The 21,406-nt window shown below is 38.8% G+C and overlaps 2 protein-coding genes, 1 non-coding gene and 1 pseudogene across 7 annotated transcripts in view; all 4 read left to right on the plus strand.

Annotated features, from left to right (window-relative positions):
- Positions 1 to 2,191: 2,191 nt before the first annotated feature.
- On the plus strand, positions 2,192 to 6,085 carry LOC113045083 (succinate dehydrogenase cytochrome b560 subunit, mitochondrial). Of its 2 annotated transcripts, none has more exons than XM_026205225.1 (6): positions 2,192 to 2,258; positions 3,030 to 3,089; positions 3,176 to 3,277; positions 3,445 to 3,506; positions 3,851 to 4,014; positions 4,533 to 6,085. In XM_026205225.1, the coding sequence occupies exons 1-6, from the start codon at positions 2,242 to 2,244 to the stop codon at positions 4,635 to 4,637; spliced, it is 510 nt and encodes a 169-aa protein (XP_026061010.1). In that variant the 5' UTR covers positions 2,192 to 2,241; the 3' UTR covers positions 4,638 to 6,085. The 2 variants fall into 2 exon arrangements, with proteins under 2 accessions (XP_026061010.1, XP_026061011.1); XM_026205226.1 differs by having other exon boundaries at positions 2,240 to 2,258; positions 3,181 to 3,277.
- Positions 6,086 to 7,553: 1,468 nt separating this feature from the next.
- On the plus strand, positions 7,554 to 7,627 carry trnar-ucu (transfer RNA arginine (anticodon UCU)). Its single transcript has one exon. It is a non-coding gene; the product is annotated as a tRNA-Arg (tRNA).
- A 2,975-nt stretch (positions 7,628 to 10,602) lies between these two features.
- Positions 10,603 to 21,406, plus strand: part of LOC113045084 (cell adhesion molecule 3-like) — a 55,124-nt gene continuing 44,320 nt past the window's right edge. For 2 of the 4 annotated variants that reach the window (XM_026205229.1, XM_026205230.1), the window contains exons 1-2: positions 10,608 to 10,834; positions 12,017 to 12,210. In XM_026205229.1, coding sequence (XP_026061014.1) covers positions 12,090 to 12,210 — 121 coding nt within the window. In that variant the 5' untranslated portion in view covers positions 10,608 to 10,834; positions 12,017 to 12,089. Of the gene's footprint in view, positions 10,835 to 11,567; positions 11,925 to 12,016; positions 12,211 to 21,406 lie in introns of those variants that run through there. The other 2 variants (XM_026205227.1, XM_026205228.1) reach the window with 2 other exon arrangements.
- On the plus strand, positions 18,649 to 18,749 carry LOC113046495 (uncharacterized; annotated as a pseudogene).

Genomic DNA, 21,406 nt, shown 5'->3' on the forward strand with positions numbered 1-21,406 from the left:
ATATTATAATCTCACACACGCAGAGAAAGATACAGAGCGAGAGAGTCTTACATACCATGCAGAATGTCGCGCAATATGTAAATGATATTCTTTGTTGTATTTTCCTATGGAATTCTTCAGCTTTTAAGAACTGACGGTTTCCCCATTATTGGGCGGGCTAATGCGCAAACGACAATGTCATTGTCATTATCGTCCCTGTTTTGATTTCAGCAAATCAATTCGAGCAAAGGCAGACAATGTGATTAATATTCATGAACCCAGCAGCTCATTAATCCTTAGTTCATTTAGGTTGTCATTAGTAGTAGAATTCGTAGAAGTTATCTTATAAGTGACTGATAAGTGCACTTTCAGATACAAAAAGAAATAAATAAAGAAATAAACTGTGCTTATATAATTAAGTGCTAATTAAGCTAATATATCAGATATTTAATATTAGTCTGATAAGCAAACAAATTTACTAGCCAACGGCAATTCTATTGCCAAGGTGTGCATAGTGATGTTGGGGATTATTGTATATTTCATTTGAAAGTGTCTATATTTAAACATATTTGGCATATTTGAATATTATTCTAAAAAGTAACACAATAGTTACTTTTGCCTGGTAATTAGTTGATTTTATAATGATGTAACTCAGTTACTAACTCAGTTATTGTGAAAGTAACTAGTAACTGTAACTAGTTACTTTTCTAAAGTAACATGCCCAGCACTGCTGACTAAAGTGTCATTATAATAATATCAGGTGCTGCATCCTATTTCAGTCCTTCAGAGTCTTGTAGGCTAGATTCTAGTAAGTGTGTGTCGTAATGTCACATATGTTCCCACTCTCACTGCCACGGCACAAAAACACTTATAAAACTTTTGGGAAAATACTTTGTATTACAATTCTTTATATTATTTTGCTTTCTATTAATGCAATACAATGAATCACAGTCTGGTCTCCCTGTGGCTTAAATTATTGGCAGTTTAGCATTTAGTAAGTAATCTACACCAGAACAAAAGATAACATCTATCCTTTCATGTCCGAAAACATTTTTGTCTTACATTGCATAATAAATTCTGACAAGCCTAGTACTGACTCGGTTTTCGTCCGTTTATTTTCACGGAATGGGTACAAAGGATTGTGGGTGACTAAAGGTCGTGGAGGATACATCCCATGCATCCTTCAAATTCAGCTGGATGAAGGACGTGAAACGAAGGCTGCATTCCCATTGAGATGGCCTTCAGCAATGTTTGATGACGTGGCAGCCAAGATATGCAGCTTTCCATGCTTGCTAACTCCAGAAGCGAAAGTGGCCTTGAGTTTTTTTGAATTCGCAGATATTGTAAACACCTTTAAAGTAAATTTGCTGAAAAGATGCCTTGTGAATCCAATTTCATTGTTTTTTTGTTTTTTATTCCAAGTAATGTATTTGACAAACTTGGTGCCCTATCTTTCTTATAAGTTATAAAGTTAATTTATTGCCTGACAAGTTACCTATTTCCTACATAACTTTCATCAGTAATGTCTTCTTTCATGGCTCTTATGTTTTGTCCATAGTTTCTACCCCCACAAAGTTCTCCTCTGGAATAATGCTGACATAACTGTTAGAAATAAGTCTATTTTTTCCTCTGGGTGGTTTAACAAAAACTTGAACTGCATTCTTTCAGCATTTGATAATTTTGGTAATATTTTTTACTTACAAACAATTTATGAATCTCCATGATTTTCCAGTCCCATCAAAGGAATATAATACTTTCATGAAAGCTATGCCAGCAGGATTTACCCAGTTAATTAAAAATCCCCTTAAGTTCAGTAAAGGGAATATTGTTTATTCAGCTTTAAGTTTGGGTGGTATCGATATCTTAGATCGAAAATGCAGACATATTTGCAAAATATTACAAATTACAAATAGAGATTTTTTTTATGAATTATGACAAATTTTCTTAAAATACGTTGCCGTTTTATCTCTGTCCTTTAAAAAAAAAATCTTTGTGTGGATGATACCATAATTTGATGCATGTGTGCAAGCACATTTTATGGGTTTTCTGTCCTTATTTTTTTACTATTGGTGTTTGTTAGAATACATCCTTGTGACGTTTAAATAAGTTCTGCAATAAATATAATTAAAAAAAATGAATAAAGAGTGCAGCTTTAAGCACCTAGCGTATGTACTGACCTTACCAAAATGGCGGTGGCGAGTGAACTCGTTTGTGACATAGCGCATCCGGCTGCGTCACGTCCGAACACTCAAGCTCAAAAACATGGCGTTGCTACTAAGGTCAGTATGGGTCAGTGCGAACATGTTATTATTTTAATGTGACAGTTTTGCTTTTTCTTTTGTATAAGGTGAAATTAATCGTTGTGACATTCGATTTGAGGCCATCTTAGCTGGCAGATTGGTAGTCGTAAAATTGAGGTTTGCTGATGTTCTTAACAGTTTCAAGTGCACTTTGATTTACTGTAATCTTTATAGCCTTGCTTTATGTTTTTGTTTTTATTCTCTGTCCATTTATTTTTCTTTCAAAAACCGGATACTTGAAAAATGTTAATTTTAATAATTTATTCTGCTGTGTTTGTTCATACTATCTGTAAGGTTCTTGCCACAAGATGATAATTACATAACAACTCTGAGTAGTATGTTGTGTGTTACTTTATTTGTAATGTCCATATGTCTGAGCTCGTCTCTGGAGTCCTGTCATATGCACTGACTTCCATTAGCAGATTGCTGAGATTTTTAGGATTAACTATAGAAGACGTTAGGCCTACTTATTTTGTATTATGTGACTTATATAAACACACAAGCAGAGAATCTTCATATGACAGGTCTCTGCTGCTGTTGTTGTCTTCAAAGTGTTTAAGGCCATATTACCAAAAGGTCAAGTACTAACGTTTTCTGACCAGTTAAAGGCCAGATTTGGGATATTTCAAATGTACAGAATACCTAGGTGTCCCTGCTGCACAGTTTTTACTGTATGCAAATGTAGTTTATACTTAAATGTGTCAGTTTTATATTTGCATGAAAAATATATGTGGTTTCTTTGTGTTCAAGGACGGTGGCCCGACAGGGTCTGTGTTTGTCACGATCACAGTTCGGTGTACTCTACAGACCGTGAGTATTTTTGTGTGTCACTAACACATTTTCAAATGAAGAATTTGTATTAATGTATAAAGCTCCTGTTGTTTTTTTTTTCTCAGTGCAGTTCCTATGGGAACTGCAGCAAAAAAGGAAATTAACAAGTTTTGGGCAAAAAACACACAACTCAACCGACCTGTCTCCCCACATATAAGCATCTACAAGTGAGTGTTAACACGTCTGCTTCTTGGAGTGTTTGGATCATACTATCTACAGGATTATATGTGAGAGGATGTTGGTTTTAAAAGAAATGCGATGAGTTTTGAATGGAATGTATCTAAATTGTCCAAAAAACAAACAAACATTGAATGAACGGCTTTGGTGTTTTCAGGTGGTCTGTCCCCATGATGATGTCCATCTCACACAGAGGAACAGGCGTAGCACTGAGTTCAGGTAGCTAACATAAATACTGTGTTTAAAGGATGTTAGAAAAATAAATTTAATTATAAATATATTAGCATCCACATCAAAGCATGATAACATTCTGTTTATCATGTTGTTTGCCGCTTTAAATGCTCAAGCACTTGGATTCTGATTGGCTGTCAGTGTTTTTATTGTTCATCAGCTGGAAAAAAGATTCTGAAAGTGATCCCAACTATGTCTTTCCACTGTGTTGTTATTGTTATAGCTGTGATGTGGATTAAAACTTTATAGTTATCACTGTAGTTATCGTTTGAATATAACAATAAAAATAGAATTATAATTATAAAAATAGATGCTGATATTTTGTTTCTCAGGAATCTCTGTCTTTGCACTTGCTGCGTTGGTGTTACCTGAGAGTTACCCGTATTACCTTGATTTGATTCACTCCATGACTTTTGGGCCCCAGTTTTTTGCTTTCAGCAAATTTGCTCTGGCCTTCCCAGTGGCTTACCACTCGTTCAACGGCATCCGGCATTTGGTACACAGACAAACACACACACAAACGCATGCACACAAACACATATATATAATAATTAATTATATTCAGATTCTTTCCTGCTGTGATAATGACTCATGACAGTGTAACAAGTTGTATGTTACCAAATATGTGATCTAAATGTGAAATTAAAACTAATACGGTTCACAAGTTTTGGGTCAGTAAGACTTTTTTAAAGGAATTAATATTTAATAATATTTATTAATTTAGTAAAGCTAAGATGCATTAAATGGATAAAAATACATTTACAAATGTTAATTATATTTTTTTAGCTTATAAATGCTATCCTTTTGTATTTTCTGTGAATTAACTGAATGATATTTGTATCAAAACGTTTTAACATCAATAATAATAAGAAAATAACCAGAAAATAATAAATTACATTAAAAAAATATATTGAAACTGAAAAACGCTATTTTATATAATAATAATATTTCAGAAAATTACTGTTTTTATTCCATTTTTGATACAATAAATATCTCTTTGTCTCTTTCTTTCAGGCGTGGGATCTTGGGAAGGGTTTTAAGATTCCTGAAGTCTATCGTTCTGGCTACATTGTCATAGCTTTGACTGTTCTCACCTCGATCGGTCTCGCTGCCATGTAAATCCATAGACATGACAGGACTGGGCGAGACACACAAATGAAGAAGACGTGGACTTAGAGAAAGTGGTGTTCTTTTGTTTATCTGTCTTAGAAGTGGTCTAGAAGTGCCAAAAATTTAAAAATTATTTATAAAATAAAAAATATATATCAACCCAAAAAATATCCTCAGTGTTTCTCCATGTTGAATGCCTTGCACATTGCTAAACTGGAAAAGATGGGCATAGCACTTAACTTGGCATTTAAAATGAACTTTATATATGGAAATGTGAGGAGTGGGCTGAGCATTTGCCTTGTTTTATTGTGTCACTGCAGTATTTCCAAATATTGTTGACTTGTGTGTGCTTGATTTTACTTCAGTTTAATAAAATCACTTTGGGTTGCAAAAGCCCTTCACATTTACATTCACATTTAGTCATTTTGCAGACGTTTTTATCCAAAGCGAATTACAATTGGATATATTCAAGCAGTTCTTATTAAAGATGCAAACAGATACAGGAAGTGCTTATAATGCCATATTTTAGGCATTGTTCAAATAAGCTAGAAAGAGAAGGAAAAGTATAGAGAAAGACACTTTATTTTTTATGATGAAGTCAAGTATCCTCAAAAGAGATGATTTTTTAGCTGCCGCTTGAAAAAATTCAGGGATTGAGTATTCCAGATAGGGCTGGGAAGATCATTCCACCAGCCAGGAATGGTGAATGAGAATGTTCTGGAAAGTGATTTTGAGCCTCTCTGTGATGGTACCATGAGGTGTCGCTCACTAGTGGATCTCAGACTTCTGGAGGGGGTGTAGATTCGTAAGAGTGAGTGGAAGTAGGCGCGTGCTGAGCATGTGGCTGTTTTATATGCAAGCATCAGTGTCTTGAACTTGATGCGAACCACAACTGGTAGCCAGTGCAAGAAGATAAAGAGAGACGTAACATGGGCTTGTTGAAGACCAGTCGTGCGGCTGCATTCTGAATCATTTGTAGAGGTTTGGTTGTGCTAGATGGAAGTCCAGCCAGAAGATAATTGCGGTAGTCCAGCCTAAAAATTACAAGGGCCTGTAGAAGAAGTTGTGCAGGATGCTCCAATAGGAAAGGCCTGATCTTTCTTATGTTGTGCAATGCAAACCTGCAAGATCGAGCAGTCTTTTCAACAATTAAACATCTAGACTCTGTATATGTGACAAATGTTGTTGTGTGATTTCCGCCCAGCATTACTCAGTAATGACATGAAGAGGTGAAGATCGTAGTATGACTCACATAATGTTTTTCTCCATTTAATTTCCTGTTGCATTTGCATCTATAATGATACTTTTTTGAGACAATGCATATAAAACATTTATATCTGTTGCCTTCATGTGTCATCATGATGGTACCGGTGATGTTTCGTAGTAAGTTAACTGCTAATAAGAAAGCGGGATTAGAATCTTGTTAGTATTTTAAATAAACCCAAATGTTGAAATCTGGCTGCACAGGTTAAATTATTCTCCTTGAATCTTGTTCACCTGAATGGTAATGACAGGGATTGCTGTGGGCTTTTTTCATTTAAATGGTAATGTCGTAAAATGGATTGGTTTGGATTACAGACTACATGCAATCACTACACTGAATGTTTATTGAAAAACTCCATCCTGGAGTCCTAAAGCACCTGGTCTCTCATCACTTCCCTTCCTCTTTAATATTAAAAAAACCCAGTTAAAGAGATCTGAATATATTTATCTGCATCTGAAATTAGAAGGCTTGTAATTCCACTTGTTGTGGTCAAGAATAAACAAATCATGTTCAGTTTCAGTATTGCATCAGGTTTTCAAACTGAGATCTAGCGACCTTATAGGGTCTTTTGAAAATACTTTGAACTCTCCAAGTTATGTTTAATAGTGATTCTTAACACATGTATCAATTTTAATTATAACCATTAGATTAATGATGAGTACCGAGTAACTATTTTTGTTTCATTATTGCCATAGGTTTAACAGTTAAAAAATTATGCATCCTCACTCTCTCCTTATATATATTTTATGAAAATAAATAAATAATAACGCAGTTCCTCTCTCTTTCCTTACAGTGTGTATATCTATATATGGTCATGAATTAGCTACTGTACATTACAGAATTTCTTCTTCATGTTGTTACCTTTATCTCCTCGAGGTTGTATGGAACTATTCTCTGTAAAGCGTCGTTGTAATAATATTTATGAAAAGTGCTGTACAAATTGAATTGAAAATGTTTCTCTTCAGATTTATACATTCAAGGGTACTCTAATGTTGAAGAGAATTCATCGTTAATTTAATAGCCTACAAAGTAGTTTCCTATTTTCCATTTTTGACAGAATACAAATTATTTAATGTTTTTATAATATCATGTTCACTGTTTTCACTCTAAATGGGTCTTAATGCACAAAATAGCTCCCTTTGTATTTTATTAGTATAGCCTATGGTTATTTTCAGGAGCTTGAAAACCCATGATCTAAAAAGTGACAGGTAGGTTATTTCATCTTACAACAAAATAAATTAATCAACAAAACGCCGCTTTTCAGGTAAAGTTAATGTTATTTATTTCTCTCAGGGATTATGTTTGTTTTGTCCAGAATACCGTTGATAGATGTTTATTAAGAGTAGCCTATGCCTCGCAAATAATTACCGTTTGTTTGAACTATGGTAGTAATTTAAATAACATCGAGGATTTGTAGAGTTTCTGAGACTTCTACGATTGTCGTTTTCAAAAAAGTGTTCAAAATGAAGCATGATTATTTCTCTTACGGATGCTGAGGGCGGCTGTCCGCCATTGCAGCACGACGTCAGGCGAGAGAAGCGCGTGCGCCCCCTAGCGACCCATGACGCACTTACAGCACGCGCAGGACACTGGTCCTGATGCTGCAGAATGCGGTACTGATACAGAATATAACCTCGCTTTACGCTGCATCATGTGGCTCTGTCTCTGTGGCGCAATGGAATAGCGCGCTGGACTTCTAATCCAGAGGCTCCGGGTTCGAGTCCCGGCAGAGATGAGTGGCTAATGACGCCATCGCGGGATGATGGCTTTTTTTATGCATAAATAGGTTTTACGATGCTCATCCGCCACAGAGGGTGCGATGCATATTACATTTTTGTGAATGTATGCACTCGTGCATGACTAGCAATAAACTATTCGCTATGAGAACAATAATAAAACATTAATTTATTATACTTAGGAAAAAAATTAAAAGCGTATGAGTTTTTCTCTGCAGTTATTTATTGACCAGTTGCAAACGATATGCAACGGTTTGGTAGCTTGGAATAGAACTCTTAGTTTTGTAGATGTTTTCTAAAACTTTTTTTTTTTTTTTTTGAAGAGATGCAGCATATTATGTAGTGGATGTATCTTATAATACCTTTTTTGTGAATGAATCCTTGTGTATGCATTCCAACAAATCACTTTTGGTATTATACTTTTAAGTTTTTTTTTTTTTTAATCCACTGTTAATTAAAAAGAAAGTCAACGTCACAAGTCCCAAAATGCAGTGGTTTGGAAACTTTCAATACACAGTATGCTTGATTTTTACTTTTTTATCCCACATTTCTAAAACAGTAAAAATTGCCATTTTTCTTTTCAATGCATTCTTGCCCCCTTTACCCTCTCAAATCAGTTCAGATGTAATATACTTGTCCATGGCCTTGCCAATAAAGTCTCTCTAACGTGAAGAGAATTATCCTCAATTGCACTTGGGAGAGAGAGAAAGATCCTGCCAGAGAGATGGAGAGAGACATCAGTGTCCTATTGATTTCTCAGCGAACGGTGTGATTGGCTCTTCCCGGTCATTACGGAATAGAGATAGAGAGGAATCTCACCTCTGCACTGCCTGATCAAACTCTACAGGAAATTCTCTTCCAGGAAACCCTCCTTCACCCTGTCATGCATTTATCTGAATTGAAAGTGTGAATGTTCACTAGAGAGTTTCTCATTCACTCATTTATCCACTTTGAACTCATTTTCATTCTCTCATCTACCCACACGAGGCAATTTCACCAGAATAATCCAGCTTTGAAATTCTATCTACAATTTTACCATTCATATGTGATTCCTGGCTTGTTCATCTAAGCTATCTCTTTTTCTTTCCTCTCCACAGGCAAGCTGAGTAAGTGAGAGGGAGACGGAGAGAGAAAGAGATGAGGGCTCATTTTAGTGCAGTATTTGATTTTAGGTGTTCAGCAAGTCATTAAACTGATAATTGAGACGTTCCTCTTCCTGGGCCGCTCGGAAACTAGGGTGTTGGTTTCTGCGCTTCCGGACACTCGCGCGTCGAAGAAAAAGAATTGCGCAGGTCACGGACGAGCGCGCTCGACAGCGTGGACTGTCACAGCTCTGCGGAGAATGACGTCAGCGTCTCTATAAAATGATGAAATGGGCATGGGCTCTGTTTCCAAACACTGGAAACTGAAGGTACACTGGACAGCGCTTCGCAGACTGAAATAGGCTACAGTTGCCTGAATATTTTCTCAACCCGATAAGCTGAACTATTTCTGTGTGGAATGATTATAACCGAGCGTTTTCTGGGAACCCCGGAACGTTCGTAGTACAGTCTCCTAACCGGTAGATGTAACTACTGTCTCATCCGTATCAGTGATGAAGACAAGCGGGGGTGATAACACTTCAAACATACTGTATCTTTTTATTTACCGCATAAAGGGATTAATTTTCCACCGTCTAATCTGTGTCATGGTTTATTCACTCCGTGAAATGAATAAAAGCCGACAGACTGTAGGCTGCTGCTGACATTAAACACAAGTGTGGAGTGATTTGGGCCGTAAGTGTCCCGCCCCGAAGCTCCGGTTGGCTGCTCGAGCCACCGCCACGCTGACCGAGTAGCTGCTCTCTCGGGGTATCTGCCTCTCGTGCAGTCGTCCATGTTTAACCCCGTGCGTCCCCTGCACCGCACAGCGAGTAATCCGCGTGCAGAACTAATCCTTAAATCCTCTCGCAAGTCGCAACGCCCTCTCCTCCCCCTCCTCCTCCTCCTCCTCCTCCTCCTCTCGCGGGCCTCCCGAGCAGCCGGCGGGGTCTCCAGGGCCCGGCTCGCGCGGGGGACTCTGTTCACGAGACCACACCTCACGCCGCCACCAGCGCATATATAAAGGGGGAACCTCAGGAAATCTTTGCCCTGCTGCTTACATTTCACCCCGAAAATGTGGATGAACAAAATAATACATATTTTCAGATCGGTGAACATTTATTGTGACATTATTTTCATGACAACCAAACCATTTGACAAACAAAACATTAATCTCAAATACCCAGACGTTTTGTAAATTACACAAATATTTATGAATGATTTTCTTTACTGTATATCTAAATGTTTTTAATTCCGTGTAAATTATTTGAAGAGGACCATATTCCATCCATCCATCCATCCACCCATCCATCCATCCATCCATCCAGTATTTACACTTTTCTAATTGGTTGTAAACATTGCACATTTTAACGTGTTTTCTACATTAGGTAGGCTAAATTAACAAATTTGTTTGCACATTTACTCAACCAGAAATTAATTTCTCAATTTAGAATTAATTTTGCATTTTAAACTTCAAAAAAATACAAATTAATTAATGCGTAACAAAACTATTTTGCACTACTCTCAATAATTATTATTCATGAATAAAGTATAATTCATATTTATAAATATAGTCGGCTAAACGATTATGTTCTTTAGCCTATTTGTTTTAGTTTGTTTACCGGAAAACATTAAACAAACAAACAAATAAATAAATAAACGGATATTAAAATAAATAATAATGTTATACGTTTCGTGAGATCCCTCTTAAAACAGACTAAGGCCACAAACTTTACGCACTTCTAAATATATATCAACAACAACAGCAATAATAAAAATAATCTCTCCCATGCAGTATGGTCTAGCCCTCTTATCCAAATGGTACGGCCAAATCGTATTAAAATCTCCACCCCTCCCCCCTCCACCCCGAGCGCCTGCACCCTCCCTCCATCCCTCCTCACTGCCTCCCTCCCTCTCTCCGTGTTTTCAGACAGACTGTTTTGCTGCAGTGAACGGTAGCCGTGGAGAGAGGAAAAGGCAAGAAAAACAAGAAGACAGCGGAGGGCGGAACGGGAACCAAGACAGACTGATCCTTTGGGACCTTAGTGTGAGCGCCAGCAGGCATAGACTGGTCCGACACTCCAGAACCGACGAAGCCGACGGGCATCACGAGGAGCGCTTATAACGGTGCGTATTGTAATCTGCCCTCCTTTTGAGCACACAGACACGCAGGGGTATTATTGTCGCTGGTGTCCTGGCGCTTATGCTGAGGGGGGTGGGGGGAGACACCTGTCAGGTTTGTAAATAGGGGCACGCTCGTGCTCTGGAATGCGCTTGGATCCGTGCGCGCTTGTTCTCCTGACGGGCGCACCGGGCAGGAAACCGTCCAACGAGCTCGGAGCTGTTAAACTACGAGCGAAGGAAAGGGGGTTGATGTTAAAGTGTGCTTAGGTTTACTGTTAATGCACTGATGGTTGCTTTGCCCCTTCGCTTTTCCCCTCCCCATCACATCCCTGCCGCTCCTTCTGCATTCAGCGCGCTCGGACTGTGTGCACCTGCTACTGTTTTCCGTGGTTCGGTGGGGCGTCCTGGTTGCGCGGGTGAGAACGGGACTGGTGCTCAGCTGGGGGGTGGGGGTGGATAAAGAGGAGAAGTACGAAGAAAGATGCGATGAGTGAGGGAGGCTGCGCGGGTAGCTCCGTTATGGGTCGTGTGTCATACAATTGCAGCAGGTATCATCACCTCATCCCAACAGTCGAGATGAGGCAAGGCTTCGCTGCTCGCGCTGAACATCCACACATAGTTTCGCAGCCACTGTCCGTCCTTGCCTCCCTCTATAGTTGCACAACAATACAGAGCATCTCTGCGCGCAATCGCACGCTCGCCCCGCAGGCACCGCCATGACTTGCACAGTTCACAAAGGAGCACTAAGCGAGAGGAATAGCAGCCAAACGACCTGGAGCGCGCGCGCGCGGTTGGGGCCACGGTCGCGTGAGGCTACGTGCTGAATTCTCAACGGGCGACAGGTGATTCTTCCTCTCGCGAGCGGGAGAATAAATGAGAGCGGTGTTAAGACCTGGCTACCTGGAAGGTTTCAGGGGCAGCTCTCTACAAATCTCAATTACTGTCAGGCATGCGCTCGCTTTTACTTTGCGTTTGTCGATTCAGAGTCGTTTTCAGGGTTACTGAGTGACGAAGGGGATGTTTTCGATCACTGCGTCACACATCACACACTGTGAGTGACACGAGACGATCAATGGACGCACTGGGGCAACGCGTGAGTGAAGTGTGTGTGTCCTCAGCATCAGTGCAACCGATCGGCGCTCCCCGTCTGGTAATGAGTGTGTATGTGTGTGTCCTTTCTTCCAGTAAGCGCCTCGCCGAGCTTCTCCACTTCTCCTTGCCTCGAGAGGACGACTGTTGGCTTTAACGCACTGGACGGATGAGCGGGATGCGCGCGCGTCAGAGTATGACATTCTCTGCATTCCAGCAGACCGCTCTCAGGGCGCTCGCGGCCTTGATGATGCTTCTGGCGACCTCCGTTCGGAGCAACTTAGTTAACGGTAAGAAACACCCCCGTTCTCCACTCACACAGCTCCTCCCTCATGTTTTGACAGATTTCATCTTTACAAGGGAATCACGAAACCGTTAATAAGCTTGTGGGGCACAGAGGGACCTCCCTCCCCCCTCATCTCAGCTGCAAAGGAATTTTCTACAAGATTCTGTTATTTTGAGAGCTATAGCAGTATCTATCTATCCTGCTGGACTACATATTATAAGGATCAGCTAATTTTCCATTAGAAAGTGTTTTAACATACTTAGAAGGAATTGCTACTGTGGCCCAGTAGTGCACAAAACAACAAAATCTCCACACCACATCAGAAACAAGCCACAACACAATGAAATTAGCTCTATGCATTGTGTTGTGGAGATTTTGTTGTGATGTGCACTATGGGCCACCATAGATTGTAGATCAGAGGAATGTATCATAGTCAGCAAATCATTACTGCTTTTATTTTAGTACAGATACACCAGAAATAGAGGCTATAGATCTGTATATCCTCAAGCACATGTGCACAGTACACAATCCTTACTGGACTGAATCAGTCTTCTGGTTTGTGTAGGTGTGTGGCTTTTGTTTCTCTATAGAGTTAAGGACAGAACAGTATATCTTTATAAAATCCTTTTCATTATAAAGTCTAAATTTGTTCACGAAGGAATGCAGCTTGTGTTTCATTGTCACTGTTTCAGCAGACTGATGAGTGGAGATCATAACTGCTTTTAATTTGAAGTAGAAGTATAATTGCTGCACAAGTGTACATTATACAATCACAATGAGTTGGACTGAATCAGTCTCCTGGCTTGTGTAGGTGTATTGTTACTCTCTAGGGTACTCTCTGAACAGATCTTCATCAAATGTCCAAATGTTTCAGTGAAAATATGGATGATTATTCATGAATGATGACTGATAGAGATTTCCTTTTTCATTATGAATTGTGAACTGGAGGTTTGTGTTGAAATGTTGACTTTAGTTAGATGTTGTCATCGTTGCAGCAGTAATGAACCATGTTATTCATATTCTTTTTTCCTTCGTTCTTCGTTCTTTCTTTCTTTCTTTCTTTCTTTCTTTCTTTCTTTCTTTCTTTCTTTCTTTCAATCTTTGTATCGATCCTGATTTGTCCTTTCTCTCTCACACATTTAAACTCTGTCAGCTGTTTTTGCTGCTCACTGCATTATTCATTATTGTGCTTTTTTGTGCTTTTGCATATCCACTGGCCTTATGCATCCTTAATGTGAATGTAAGTGTGTGTGTGTGTGTGTGTGCGTGTTTGCAGGCTTTTTCGCATATGTAAGAAACTCATACTTTAGTTTATATGCAGTAGCAGGGGAGAGCAGGGCACAAAGTAACACTTTTTGACTTTCTCAAATTGTGTAAATCCACATGGGGTTCAGAGTATAATTTTTTTATCCACAGTAATTTCACACTTGTCTAGTACAAGTACTGTATAATGCTTTGTTTCATAATTACAGCATATACGTTTTTCTTTATTTACCCTAAAAAATTGGAAGTGAAATGTGACAACATGCCCCATAGGTGGGGTACATAGTAAAAGCTGTGTGTCAGTGCGTAATGCGCATCTCATATATGAAAATAATTTTAGGGGGCCCTTGGCTTTTGGGGGCCCAAGGCGGTGGCCTGCCTTTACCTAATGGGTAGGTCCGCCCTTGGTGTAGGCTATGGATTTGAATGTGTGTGTGAGTGTGTGTGTGTAAGGAAGGCAACTTTTCACTTTGGTCTCTGAAGTGTGTATATTGTGTGTGAGAGATGTCCAGTTCATCGCTCATGGTCTCTGAAGTGTGTATGTGTTAGTGGAGTTTCCATCCCTGGTCTCTGATGTCTGTGTGAGTGTTTGAGTCCACATTGCTCATGTGGTCTCTGATGTGTATGCGACTTGTAGGACCGATCACCCGTAGCCTCTGATATGTGTGCTACATCCTCTGTGACATGTCTGCAAGCAGCCCAACATGTGGTGGAAGCATCTGGATATCCTCCATAACGTGCTTGATAAATTCCGAAAAGGTCATTTTAAAGAGGAATGCACAGCTCTGGGGCTCATTACGTAGGGCTTAACAACTGTGCATCACAGATTTATCAAAATAGGCACTTCAAGGGAAAATGAGCCGTTTTGTTTGTTTGTGGCATTGTGTGGTTGCTGGCGGTCTGTTGAAGCATGTTGTTGTGTCCCTCCACTGACCTGACACAAATTTTGATAGTTATTTGTGATGCTAGTGTACATTTATGCTGAGAGATTTATGCAATGAGTGTAAAACCACAGTGATGCTGAAATGTGTGCATGCTTGTGAAAGCATGTCAGGATTAAAGTGGAAGTATGTGTGTGTTATCTATTGACGTGTGTGTGAGTATGTTTGTGTTATTGAATGCCTTTAAGAGATCTTTAGAGTAATGCTCATTATAAATGATCCTGAACAGAATGGCTACTTAGCATAAATAATGCAGAGTAATGGATCACTAAAAAACTGATTAGTCAGGCGACAAGCCACAAATTAGACGCGCACATTGCACATCTTAACCCCTGATGACTTCTCTTCTCTCACCACACAAGAAAACTCCAGAGGCCTGTGTGGAGGAACCACTCATGGGATATACAGTAGTACATTTTAAAAGTCATAATTATGGATTTTTTCGAGTGGTTTATAGGGATTTTTTTTTAATTACTCAGAAGAGAGTTTTGTCTTACTTGATTTACTCGTTTAATTTCGAGGAGAGCTAGAATGTTCATTTTGCCTTTGCTCTGGCTTTTGTTGTTCTCTTGTGTTTCCATTTGTAGAGACAAATATAGTCATACTATTGCAACAGTCCTTCTATAAGTGTGCTGTCAATACGGCTAGATGTGCCAAAGTGGTCATACCTTTAAACAGTATTCTATTACAGTAAACAAACTGTAGATAAACAGTGTTTGTAAATGTAAAGATATATTGATTTAAAATGTTCTCTAAAGTACTTTGTCTTTGTTCAAGATATGAGCTCCGTTCCAAGAGGCAGTAAGCAGTTTCTAGTGCCTTTTAAGGTAGCATCTCAGATGAAAAGAAATTTTTCACGAGCTTGTCAAAATACATTACTTTCCAAGAAGAATACATGCTATAGAATTTGGTTGAAATGAGGTAAGGCAATAAGACATCACAGATGTAGAACAGCTTTTACATTTGTATTGCCTTAAAATATGGTCTAGGTTGGCAGCTTTCTAGGTTTTGGGACAGCAAAAGCTATGTTTTCCAACATATAGACAGAATGCATACCTATGAGCGGCTCGCTGACCATCTGAAGCATATTGCACTCCAAAATGGCAAGAGCTTTGTAAAAACAGCAAGCTCCAAACTGACTGGCATTGTGCAAATCCTGGGAGCCCGTTTTTAATTCCATTGGAAAACAAAGCTCTCAGGTAATTACAGTGAGAATGTCAGTCACTATATTCGAAGTCTGCAAGGTCTGTGATGCTGAATCTTTGAAAAAATATTTCAGTTTTGTTTAAGACAATTGGTAGTCGAAATTAGGTATTGCCTGTAATGTTGTAGTTAATGCTGAGTTATTGTAGTATGGTAGGGCATGGTGCTCACAATGGCAATATCATGGGTTGATTCCCAGGGAATACATGAAACAATAGGTCAATCTGTTTCTTGAATGCACTGTCATGTACTGCCAAATGCATAAATGTAAGTTTAAAAAGCATGGGATGTAATACACAGTATAGGACAAAAATGTGTTTGATTTAAGTATGTGACTTTCTAATAGACTAATGCACAAAAAGCGGTTCCTTGTTTTCAATCATGTGGTCATTACCATTTTTTGCCACAATCCCCCTGCTGATCGTTTAATAGACTGGTGTTAAAGATGAAAAGATAATGGGGAAAAGAAAAACAAATTCATATGTTTGGATGTGATGGCTGACTTAATGTCAAATTAGTTGACAGTAAGATAAAATAATGTTGTTCTAGTCCCATATTTGCAAAGATTCTCATAACAGAACCACTGATTCCCTTTAGTCCTTTCCAATCAAAGCTGTTGTTTGCGAAGACCCCCCCAAAAAAACGAATCTAGGGACAGTGGCTCTGCTCTGAGGTACGTAATGAATTTGAATTGGCTCTCCTGGCCCAGCACCAGTGTGGCTGTCTTGTTTCAATGTGGACTTGGATAAAGATCAGTGTAATGAGTATATAGCTGTTCTGGGTTTTTATAGACATGGCGTGAGATCAGTAGGTGTGTTTGAGATTGTGTGTGGTTCTGGATGTGAAGTACACCTACAAACAGAAGGAGAGAGGGGGAAATGAAAGTCACCCTTGTCTTGGCGTCGTTTACATGCCGGAACCCCCGAGTGAGACAGGCAAAGTCACAGAGAGGACATTATTTCCTGTCTATAATCTCTAGAACCCTTCACCAACTCCTGGGAAATGTAGTTTCCCAAAGCTTGAAACGTTCTCACTAGTACTAGAGCTTATCTGTGAGTTAGAAAGTGATACAATTGAGAGTCTACTCCAAAAAACTGAAGTGGGCACTGAGGGTGTGTTTTCTCTCTTTTTTCTGCCTATGTGAACCTTTTTTGCACTTTAGAAAGCCATCTCGTGTTAAGGGGTTTGTGCAGAGCTTGTGTACAAGCAAGAGAAGCTTGACCTATTAGATTAAGGTTAAGTGTTGGGACTTCTGTGAGTTCAAAATGGTTGTATCTAGAGATGTAAGAGTGGCTATCTGATTGCATTAAATGCGCATTTGGCTCCATCTTCTCATGTTTCCTCTGTTAAAAGCTAGGCAAGATACAGATCTCCTGTCATTAATCAGGACATGAGCATTTTTCAGGAATTTTCAGCAATGCATATTCATGAGATGATGCAACAAACTCACAGAATATTGCCTTAATTTGAATCTTAAAACAATGCAATTTTAGCACTGAACATCCAGGTCTGTGAAATTGTATTTAGAATGCCTTTTAAATTCCAGTTCATATCCTAAATTTGAATTGACGGAGCAAACAGGATTCAGAATTGTAATATAAATTTCAATGTAAGGAAGTAGTATTAAAATAAATTGAACTTTTATATATTTGTCATTTTTAAGCAATATTTGTCATCTAAATGGATGGGTTGACAGATATGTTTGAAATACCAGATGTAGTTCATTATATTTAATAAATTAACTTCTGTACACTAAGGTAAAATAATGAATCATTGTCCAGAATGCAGTACCTCAGTAACTCAATAAAATCATCTTTCTGTGATTTTCGAGTTCAGTCTTAATTTCAAATCACATTCCTGTTGGGTGTGGTCAGTTCAGTTCATATTTCATGACATGAATTGAAAGGCAACCTATTTTTTTTTTTACAGTTTTAGCCATAAGGCTATATTTTCTAAAGAAAAGTTTGCATTTGATGCTCTTGATTTGATGTTCAGTGTAAAAGTTGTAAGCGTGTGTTCTGCTAAGGGGTGAATGTTCTTTGTACATTGTGTGCATGCACAGTCTGTGGATAATTCCTTATTGCTAATTTGTTATCTTCCATCTAAACTCTAAATAACTCTAGACTGATACTGCCGAGCCCTAGATTCATCAGCATACAATATGTTTACTCTGACACGATGCTGAGATCCAAAGCTCTTAAAACAGATGCTATCTCTATTACAGGGCTGTAGGATGAGAGCTGATTTCTTCGCAATAGAGTGATGCCAAACCATGAATTGCCCTGTGGCGTACTTGTTTTGCAAAATGCACTATCCTGTCCTCAGCCACCAATTCATTGCTTGGGAAAACACAAATCTGGGAGTGGGGAGAAAAACAGAGATTCATTCCAAGCATTCCATAAAATTACATCACATATCCTTTCTGACTGCTGTTGCCAAGTGGGAATGATTGTAATGGATTTACTGCAACAGAGATTCACAGTGGCCACAAATGGATTGATATTTTCTCTGATTTACTTAGAGCTTAATTGTTTATATAATCAGAAATCTGACATTAGGGATAAAATGATGGAGAAATGAGTTGTATTGATTTAAACGTACTCTACTTGCACTTTGTTACAAAACATTGAAAGTCGTTGTTGGTTATCTAAAATATCTGATAGATTAACTCACTGTTTAATCATGCTATCAATTGTGATTAAACTTTCCAGTGTTATGGATAGGGGTTCAACAGCTGATCCATGTTTTGTATGGACCAGGCCTTACAGTTTGGCACGCATGTGATACATGGATTAGTTGCAAAGTTTAACCATTATAGACTGACGCATGTGTTTCATGTCGATTCTATACTCATGCACATGTCAGAAAGCACAAAAACATAGAATTGAGTTTACTTTGGCACCTCCTTGCACTTGCGACACACAAATGTACAAATGCGCACAAAATGATCTCAAAATACCCAGTTATGTCTTAAGCCCAAGATTTTTGGCTGTCCCAGATGAAAGATGAGCATTGTGAAACAATCATGGTGATACACGCCATGGCGGCACATATGCTAAAAATACATATACAGAGAAGGTTAGCATGGCCCCTGCGAAAGGATGACACGCAAATCCGTGAAGCGTTCCAATCTTTTTTTGTGTTGAAGTTGTGGCTTAGTGGTTAGAGAGTTTGATTCCTAACCCTAAGTTCCTTACCTTGTTGGTTCGAGTCTTGGGCTGGCAATACCACGACTGAGGAGCCCTTGAGCAAGGCACCGAACCCCCAACTGCTCCCCGGGCGCTGCAGCATAAATGGCTGCCCACTGCTATGGGTGTGTGTTCATAATGTGTGTGCATATCATGTGATTGTGGCTACAAATCGTTGGTCCTGTGTCATAAAAAGAGAGAGGTTCAAAGAAAGCATTTGTCACAGTCTTGTGACCAAATATAGTCTACGATACAGCATGATCATCGCACAGTGTGTTTGCTGGTACTGTCCACATCGACCAACCAATAAAAATTCAACATGAAATCAGTGCAACATGGCGCTAAAACATAAAACTGCTTACCTCAAGCTCTTATCCCTTACTCTTTCGCTGCTTTCAATTTTTTCCAGCACACATAAAACTACAACTGATAAAGTGTGATTTATCATGCTCTTTTTGTTTACCACTAGCACATGCTGATGATGTTTTATTCTTCTATAGTAACGTACGTCGTAGCGTAAGAGTAAATAGGTGACTTCATCGTACAGTCTGCACACTTTGTAGCCAAGTTTATTAGATCCATGTCACACGGTGTGACATGCAGTAATCGGATTGCTAAAATTGTGCGCTGTGTCTCAGGCTTTAGGTGAAGTGAATGTAAACAAATCCATGAATTCAGTCTTAAAGTGACAGCAGCCTAAAAAACCCTGTATATATTAATATATATTACTTATATACTAATATATATTTCTAACTGATCTGAAAAATGATAAAATTTGTGACTCAAAACTCATAATATAATCTGAACCATGAGTTTTGTGCTAAACCCCTATTCATGGACATGGGCATTTTTGATACTGTCATCGTTACATAGGATTATTATTTTTGTTGGACTTATGGACATTTGTAGTACTGATAGATTTTTAATTCTATGCATTTTTTTTTGTTGCAAAGTAAGTAATTTAATGAACAAATTGAATGATATATTTCAAGACATTTGTCAATTTTTTGTACTTAAACTGCTATTGTGAGTAGGATTATTTCTTCCGCTTCTCATCCAGTGCCTCCGTTGCTAATTCCAAAACGTAATTTTAGACCTAGTAACGGAGGATTGAGCCGTGCATAGCAGACTGCAGTTAATATCTTAGTTGTTAGAGAGAGAGAGAGAGAGCTAAATTACTTCTGTGAGTGTCTTACGTGTTCTGCAGCAGTTTCTGCTAATAGTGAAATTTATACTAATAGTGCAAGCACTGTTGTTACCTCGCTTGCGGGAAGTCATGATGTTTTTAAGTTGATGTTACTGATAAAATGGTCAGAGTAGCGCTAACAACATTAGCCCTTATGTTACTGTGTATGCAGATGGTATGTGTCTCTGTGAATGAGATAGAGAGATAGAGTCTGTGCTTTCCGTACATAATAAAATTTAATTTTGTGGCAACAAATGAAATTATCTGTCATTTTTATCTGATTGTTTACTATATTTATTTGTTTGGCCAGTGTAGCAGGGTTTTTCTTCTTTTGCTGTTTCAGGCTGTAAGGACATTTGAAATAACTGAAATCTTTGGGCGAAGTGATATGGATGTGGCCAAGAGAGCTGCCTGATATTATGTTCGCCATGCGTTTCACTGAAAATATTTGCATGACTTAGAAGGTTCGTCAGTGAATCCGCTTCAAGCATTTAAAAAAACCCTAGTATAAATGGAAAATAAAACCAGTAGATTCATCGACTAATTGGAAAAAATAATCATTAGATAAGTCTAGAAAAAATAAGTTAGATTGAAAAAATACGCCTTGAAGCCTTATCTAAAAGTGAATCAAGTGGCAGAGAGCTGTCCAATCACAGACAGATTCCATTTATAGTTTTTCTTATGATTCATAAGATAAGATGCTCTGTGGTACTGACAGGGTTCCCTGCTTCTTCTTAACACGAAGGTTACCTTGCTTAAACGCTCATCATTATTGGCCATTATTATTTGTAAAAGTTATACAATTAAAAGAAAGTGTTGTAGCAGTAGCACTATCAGCAATAACAGCTAATCAAATGCCCAAAACAAGGTAGAGCGTATCCATGGCTCTGATGACATCATAACATTCCAAGCTAAATGTTGGGAATAACAAACATCACAGTGCTGTACTCAAAGCAGTTTGGCCCACTTACGCGGGTATTTTTATCCAGCCAACATCGCCAGTGATATATTTTTCATGAATAAAAACATGGACTTGATTCTTTCCTGCCTGCGCCATGGCAGCAAGCTAAAGGGACCATGTAGTGGGCTTCAAAGTTTCTGCTGAACCAAGCTTGGGTCCACAGGAATGAGGGCTGTGTCCACTCGAACGAAGGAAAGCATTTCCAATTAGCCGGTTGGCAGTTGGATCACACTTCCTGCTTTCAGGAGTGCCCTGGGGCTGTGTTTACCACTGCAAAGCTCCCTGGGAAAGGCGATCCGTTTGAAAGTGCTGGCGTGTTTGCTTCCTTACCTCAGTGTAACATGCGGCCGTGGCTTGATTGAGCGGCTTGGCTCCTCCAGATGTGGCCAATAATGATGAGCGATTAAGCAATGGGCGGTAATGCTGGCCAATCATTAATGTGGATGAGATTTAGAGGC

The sequence above is a fragment of the Carassius auratus genome, chromosome 27, assembly GCF_003368295.1.
Source record: "Carassius auratus strain Wakin chromosome 27, ASM336829v1, whole genome shotgun sequence".
NCBI lineage: Eukaryota > Metazoa > Chordata > Actinopteri > Cypriniformes > Cyprinidae > Carassius > Carassius auratus.